This window comes from Podospora bellae-mahoneyi, chromosome 2, assembly GCF_035222275.1.
Source record: "Podospora bellae-mahoneyi strain CBS 112042 chromosome 2, whole genome shotgun sequence".
NCBI classification, from domain to species: Eukaryota; Fungi; Ascomycota; class Sordariomycetes; order Sordariales; family Podosporaceae; genus Podospora; species Podospora bellae-mahoneyi.
Genome location: NC_085881.1, coordinates 4,145,575 through 4,153,130, shown reverse-complemented (window position 1 = coordinate 4,153,130; position 7,556 = coordinate 4,145,575). Strand labels below are relative to the sequence as shown.

Below are 7,556 nucleotides of genomic sequence, written 5' to 3'. Positions count from 1 at the left end.
TCTTTTCTCATTATCGCAATCATCAATCATCATTCCAATCAAAGCTCACTTTTGATCACAGACCAACTTGTCTCATCACACACACATACCGCATACACGTTCTAGCTATTGTCTTCAGACTAACTACCACTTGCAACCCAAAACACACACACACACACACACACACACGCACTTTCCCCCAAAGCAAAGCAAGTAAGGTCAACCCTTTCTTAACACCCCATCCCCCAACAAAACGGCATCATGGCTCGCATGACACGTCCCCATTCCCACTTCTGCGGGCCTTGCTGGGCCTCAACCAGAGCAGGAATTGTCTGCTGCAATGACACATACAACCCCGGGTGCTACGACCCATCCTGTGTACACCACCTATCAGAACTTCTGGTCAGGAGGTACACAGCTACTGACCTTGAGGAACACTTTGAAGAAGGGTACGACTACTCTGGCTACTACTACTACGATGAGTACGACGACATCCACTTCTCTTCCAAAGGACGGGTTCAACGCCAGGAGAGGAGCAGGGGCGTTTACACTGACAGGTGCAAGAAAGGGGAGGAGGTTTGGCGCTGGAAGTAACAAACAAGATTGTCAGGAACGAACAGGTGAGCACTCGGAATGTATGATGTGCGAGGTGAGTGGATAACACAAGAATGATCGATTGTTAGGGACAGGACACACAATAATCTATCACCCTGGTGGAGATGAGCATGGTACTATAGTTTTCTTCTCGGGTTGGCAAAACAGTAACTTTTAATTTAACTTTTGGCGAACAACTGTTTCAATAATATATATATATATATTTCCCAAGCCGAAAAGCAAGAGTCTTTAATTTGCAAAGTATATATATATATATATATATGTATGTGGACGTAACTTGGTATGTTCTCTCATTCAACCCAAGCGTCACACGGCCGGCAGGGCAGGACGGACGGACAGCTGCACGATACCAGCGTGCTCACCGTCAAAAACAACAAGAGTGGCTGTCAATACTTGCTTGCCCCAGTGGTATGTATGTATGTATATATATGTATATATATGTGGTGATGCCTGTCCGTCATCACACCCAGGCAACCAGCGTTTAAATATGCCATGATTTATACAATACCACCTAGCTAGCTAGATTGTTTGTATGCAGCTATATATCAACCGTTCTTTCTCCCAAATACTATTATAATCCCAAAAGTCACATCACAATATTAATACAAATTCCATCTTTATTTCGACTCTTTCAAAGGAAAAAGTCAAGATAACAAGTTCACATCATCACAATTATTCTGCGCAATTTCAAGCGATCGATTGGATCCTTGTGTCGCGGACTGAAAAGCTAATTCCGTTAACAATGAAAGGTCACATACATCATCACGATTATTATTATTATTATTATTATCACACAAATTCAAAAGATTAATTAGTTTGGGTTTGCAAAAAAAAAAAAAAAAAAAAACTATCATATTAGCTGATCATCATCCAGGGCATCATCTACACACCCCTCACGTCCTGACTGACTTACCTCTTCCCTCCAACTGTGTATCTTGCAAAAACCCACCTATGGCAAGGGAGGGCAGTCAAATCCATCTTAATCAAACTTCATATACCACACCATCCAAGGCTCTCAATCTTGCCGTCCCTCTTCTTCTTCTTGTTTTCTTCACCCCTCTTCTTCTTCTTCTTCTTCTTCTTTTTATCCTCATCCTCACCCCCCTTCTTCTTCTTTCTCTCCGGCTCAAAAACCGGCATCTTCTTCCACTTAAAGCACTCGTGCTCACACCCCAAGCTGCCGCACCCGAGCCGGGTGTTGCAATAACAGAAGGGGGATGTTCCCACTGCTGAACGGAGGCAGTGGTCGCAGAGGGGGAGGGGTTGTTACGGTGGTGGGGGGAGGCATTTTTTAGGAGTTGGGTTGGTTAGTCGGTGGGGTTGACTTACTTGGCTGTTTTGGCTGGTGGTGAATGGAGATGATGATGGTGATGATGATGATGAGGGAAAGAATTCCAATGGGAGGGGGGGGGGACGGGGGTTTAAATACTTGATGGATGAGGTGGTAAAATTATAGAAAACAATGTATATCGAGACATAGCGATACCATTGAAATACTGAGGAATTGCCCTTTAACACAGTTGTGCAAACAAACCAGCTTTTCTTTCAATCGTAAGGTAGTGAGTGTACGACAGGTTTTCATAATATCATGGTAATATGCTAAATGTCCAAGACTGTAAAACCACCCGTCTTATGCAACCTGTGTTGGCGGTTTTGTCGAGAGGTGTGTGCCATCAGAGAGTGGGCTTCTGATTGAGATTTGGACCACATTTTGAATTTGACACCTCGTTGCACAATGGCTACTCCAATTTCTAATCTCTACAGCGCTGCTCCAACAAGACAATACTCAATCATCAACTACTATACACTTGTTGATATATACCCATACCCCATACCAATTCAACAACAGAAATTCCACGCTGACCCTGATGACAATCCATATCCGCCCTCTAGACATTTTTTTGAACCCAGAACCATATAGCCGGAAACCATTTTCCCAACTTGTCCATTGTTCCCAGTCCAAACCAAACCCAGCCAGGCCTTGATGTATGTCTTCGTCATCGTCATTCATGAGGTGCCCGCCCCAAACCCATTAGATCCGTGGCAACGTTAAGCTCAGGGATACCCCCCCGAGAACATCTAGCTCGCGGAAGGAGGAATCGCCACGCTTTGTTGCTGCTGCTGCTGCTGCTGCTGCTGCTGACCCTGGCTACCTCTAGCGCCACCACGAGGACCACCTCTGCCCCGGCCAGCATAAGGCGCTCCTCTAAAGCCACCTCTCCCGCCACGGCCTCCACGTGAATTTTCCCCATTCTGACCATCAACCTGCTGCTGCTGCTGAGGTACAGGGCGGAAGGCAAGGTTGTTGTGCTGTTGCCCTCCCCTCTGACCACCATTGCCGCGACCACGTCCGCGCGCTCTTCCTCCCCTAGGAGCATCAAGGCTGGAAGGGGGCGGAACAGCCCCATACATCGGCGGAGCAGAAACAGAACCATTGCTGCCGTCCTGGCTGGGCCCACCGTACCCACCTCTGCCACCGCCGCGACCACCCCGACCACCCCGTCCCCAAGCAGCTTGAGAAGGAGCACCGGCATCTTGCAGACGCTTGCCCTGGTGCATGTGATACCCGCCATGAGTAGTCAAGGTGGTAACTGATGGTGTGACGGGCTGGCGAGCGAGCTGGTTCTTGGAACCGGCAACAACTTGCCGTCCGGTAAGGTTGAGAAGGGTAGTAGACGGCACAGTCTGCCCGCGGAACGGCGGACAGCGGCCACCGAGAGTAGTGCCGCTCATGAACGTGACGTCAAAGACGACATCCAACAACTTGGCCGTGGGGGTGCGGCTGATACCAACCACAGTGCCGCGGAAGGCGATGGGGACCTTGCCGGTGCGGGCAACGTACACCACGCGGTCTCCCAAGGCGAAGTGCTGGTTGCCCAGGCGATGTTCGGCATCGTCGGGCCTCAAAAGCGCATTCCTGGGCACGCCATTCATCTTCTTGGGAACAGTAGGAATAGCGCTGAGCTTGAGACTGTCAGCCTCCGCAGCAATCCTCATGACGACCTCAGAGTCCAGCTGCTCGGCATCAAGAGGGACGCGCTCCATCGAGTTGGTCTTGAGCGTCTTGAGCCAGGCACCGATTTCCTTGACCCGGGCTGTGGCCAGATTAGGGTCACTCCAGAGATCAGTTTCCTTCAACTCGGCGCCCGAAGGGTTCCTCTTGACACCGGCGAAAAAGTCGGGGAAGTTGGTCATGTATTGAACAATCAGGTGCACGGCAGCACTACTGAACTCCCAACCGGTCTGAGACTTGCGAGAGTAGCCGAGCACCTTCTGCTTCTTACCCTCAAATTTGAGGTTCAGACCCAAGTTCACGCGAAGATCACCAACCGTCTTGACAAAGTAAGATGAGGTGATCTTGCTGAGTGCCAAGGGGTGCAAATCGAGCTGCTTGGCGACCATGTAGGATGGCATGTAAGAGTTGCCCCGCTCCGACTCGTAAATGATGCGCTTCGCAAAGTCAGGCTCCCGGCTTTCAAGGGTGGCAAGCCAGACCTGAAGCTTTCCGTTGGTGTAGCCAGATACTTCCAATGGCTGACCATAGTTGAAGTCGCCCAAGAAGAAACCTATCGATTTGACGGGGAACTCTTCCTCAAGCGGCAAGGCGGCCTTTTCGATAAAGCGCTCGTCCTCGTTGGCAACCTCGTCGACAATGATCTGAGAAGCATAGTCCGTCTCCATGCCCGGGATGTCGCCGTACTCCTTGATTGTCGCGCCCTCGTCGGTCTTGATCAGACCCTTCAACATTTGGACCCTGACCAGGGACTCGACAGGGCCAATCAAGATACCCATACGCTTGCTGTAAAAGTTCTCAATCTTGTTGGCCTTCTTGCCAAACTCTTCGATTTCACGATGGCCATGGTGAAGGGTGGCCACCTGACCGTTTCCGTCGAGGACATAGTCGAAGAGTTCATCAGACACACCAACAATCTTAGCCTCCTGAAGGAAAGGATAACCAACAAAGCAGCGCTGTCCAAGCTTGACCTTGGCACTCTCGGCCTTGGTTCTCATCTCGGTGCCGATGAGGTTCACCACCATGCTTTCGTTGCGGCTGTCTTGCTTGAACACATTAACTCCATGGAAGCCAAGGCTAGCCGTATAAGGCAGGGTGGCGAGAGATGGGAATCCAGCCAAAGCCTCGGCATTCAACAGAGCGCCATCGGTGAGGCCGGCGCGGTACTCAAGACCTTCGACCGGAGGAAGATCAAAGATGTTTTCGACACAGTGACAGTGAGGGATGTGCGGGAAAACATCCACCAAGGATGAGGCATACTCAAAATCGACATCTGGAGAATACGTAAACTTGAGGGCCACACCGAAGTCGTTGCGTGCCTTCTCCTCGTCGGAAAGAAGATCGTTTTTGGGAGCCATGGCGTCGAGGAGGCGCTTTTCGTCAATGAAGGGGATCTTAACGACGGCCTCCCAGTCCATCTTCTTTCCGTTCATGTCGAGCTCGAAATCCCGGGGATAGAAATCGATGATGGGCGAGTCCTTGTCCGTCATGAGGGGCCAGTATACGGTAGGCACGATGCTTTTACTGCGGTCGGGCAAGACACCCATGAGCTGTTCGTTCGGCCTGAACGGCTGGCCCAGGGTGAAGTTGAGGTCTGCACCCAAACCCTTGACGACATCTGAGACCAGAGGGGAGTAGTGATAGCGGTAGAACCACGGCCACGACGCAATTCCACGATAGTAGTAGAAGAGCACCCACTGAAGACCTTGAACGTAGTTTTCTGCGAGCTTGCGCAACTCATCTTCGTGCTTCCCCTCGGCCCACTCGGGGAACTTGTCCTTGTAGTAGCCGTCCTTCCACTCTTGGAACTTTTGCTTGTACTTGGCCTCCATGGCGGACTGGGCATCGGCACCTGTCAGGTCGAGAACTTGGGCACTGTCGTACTTCTTCACAATGCGAAGAGATGCCGACTGCGCTTCCTCGTCCTCCTCGTCTTCGTCGTCTCTCACAGGGAAGGTCAGGATAAGGTGACGACGTCCATCATCGTCCTCCTTGGTAGCCCACTCAATGTGCGCAGCATCAGCCAGATCCTGGACGAACTTGCGGTCGGCCGCATTTAGGCCGGTGCCGAGATCGAGAGTTTGCGAATTCCGGTTGGTCAGAAACTTTCGAATCTTTGTCTTCCACAGCGTCTTTTGATCTGAGCTAATGATCAGCTTGCCCTTGACACGAGCCCTGGCAATCTCGGCCTCGTCATGTTCAAGCATCTTCTTGCCCCGCAGCCAGCCGGCATCTTCGTTTTCATGCTCAAAGAACCGGTACTCTTCTCTCCCAAGCTCCTCCAAGAGAATGGCTAGCCTCTTGAGATTCACTCTGCCATTTTCATTGATGTATCCATCACACTTTCGAAGTACCTCCTTGTAAATTTTGAACATGGTGGCTAACGCACCCTCGTTGATGTGAAAGCGAGGAAGATTGGGCAAGAAATCGTTGCCCACAAAGAAGGCCATCAAGATGAAGTCATCAATGACCTTTTCCATATCGAACGGCATGGGGATTGCGCCCGGTACTTTGAGCTCTTGGAACTCCAGCTCCAAGTACTCTCGAACTATGCAGAGATGCATCAGGTAAAAGTTTTGATGCTCCAACTCCTTAACCTTGTGCTGGTCCTTGACGCGGCCAAACTGAACCTCTTCTCGGAGGAGGCAGAAGTGTGGGTCATGGCTCAGGAGACCCAACATGATGAGATCGGCATCGAGGCCGTACAAGCAATGGCGGACGTTGGGGTTGTAGTCCGGTTGCGCGCGTGCGTTGCGGATATACTCCATGATCTTGTGCTCACCCTCACCAGGGACCTCGTGCCCTGACAGGACAATCTCGGGACCCTGCCAGTCCTTGTCTTCAGACACCTTCTTGTTGATGAAGTACTTGAGCTGCTGGGTAAGCTTGGCCATGAACTCAGTTCCTGTGTCAAGGTCAGCAGACCGAAAACCAGACGTCTGGTGGCAGCAACATACCTGGCGTGATGCAATTGGAATCGAACGGTGGCTCCTTGGGCAACTCTTTGCCCTCCTGAATGGCCTTATCACGGGCCCTCTCAGCGTCCAAAGCAGTTCTGAAGCGACGAGCACGCTGTTGGTTCATTTTGGCGCGCGGGGCGACACCATCGATGGCCATGAAGAACAGCGTCTTCGGTTTGATCTTACCGAAGAGATGTTCTATATAGTTGAATATAGCGATGAACATTTGTTCTTCGCTAATACGGGCCTGCTGAACATCATCCGAGTCCTTGTGGGTACAATTATGAATGATGCCATTCATATCCAACTGAAAATCACCAACATATTAGCGACTGGCACAACATTGGTATAGTCTCCCGACTCGAGAAGGCTGGCGCACGTAGAGGCAGTCGAACTCGGGAATTCGATTCTCGGCAATGAGTTGCGATATCGCCGGGTAACGCTCAGAGAGCCATCTGAAAAACTTGGGAACACTGGATCATGTCTGTCAGTCGCATGCTGACGCCGAGAGATATACGGATGGAATACTCACCCCATCCTGCCGGCAAGCGCTCAACAAGGAGCAATCTGTTGCAGAAAGCTAGTCGTAGAAGTGGTAGCCGAGGTCGTCGTTGAAGGTGATGCCGACACTAAATAAAAACGGTCGGTCTTCTTTTGGCGGGAGTCGCACGCTTTGTAGTGGTACAAAGTAAGATGCGCAGCGGCGGCGAAAGAAAACAAGAGGAAAGTAGCTGTCTGTCCCAGAGAAGATGCTTTTGTCGTAACTCGTAGCCAAAGGATACTGGGATATTCCTGGAGATGTGCGATAGGCAAGGAGGGCTCGAGTGCCTGATATGCGTATTTGGAAGGGTTAGACGTTGAGGACGGGTTAGTTAAGTTTGGAGAGGTGTAAAACTGACGGTGCTGCTTGCAGTTGTTCTCGGGCTACAGTGAGGCTGTGAAACGACGAATGGCCGGTGACTGACTGGCCGAAGCCACAATGCCCCTCG

At 50.8% G+C, this 7,556-nt stretch overlaps 1 protein-coding gene across 1 annotated transcript; it reads right to left on the bottom strand.

The window, feature by feature from the left end:
- Window positions 1-2,235: 2,235 nt before the first annotated feature.
- On the bottom strand, window positions 2,236-7,508 carry exo2 (exonuclease II Exo2). Its single transcript, XM_062876873.1, has 4 exons — window positions 7,100-7,508; window positions 6,947-7,040; window positions 6,565-6,874; window positions 2,236-6,512 (listed from the first exon to the last, which is right to left on the bottom strand). The coding sequence occupies exons 1-4, from the start codon at window positions 7,102-7,104 to the stop codon at window positions 2,674-2,676; spliced, it is 4,248 nt and encodes a 1,415-aa protein (XP_062735512.1). The 5' UTR covers window positions 7,105-7,508; the 3' UTR covers window positions 2,236-2,673.
- Between the last annotated feature and the right edge of the window lie 48 nt (window positions 7,509-7,556).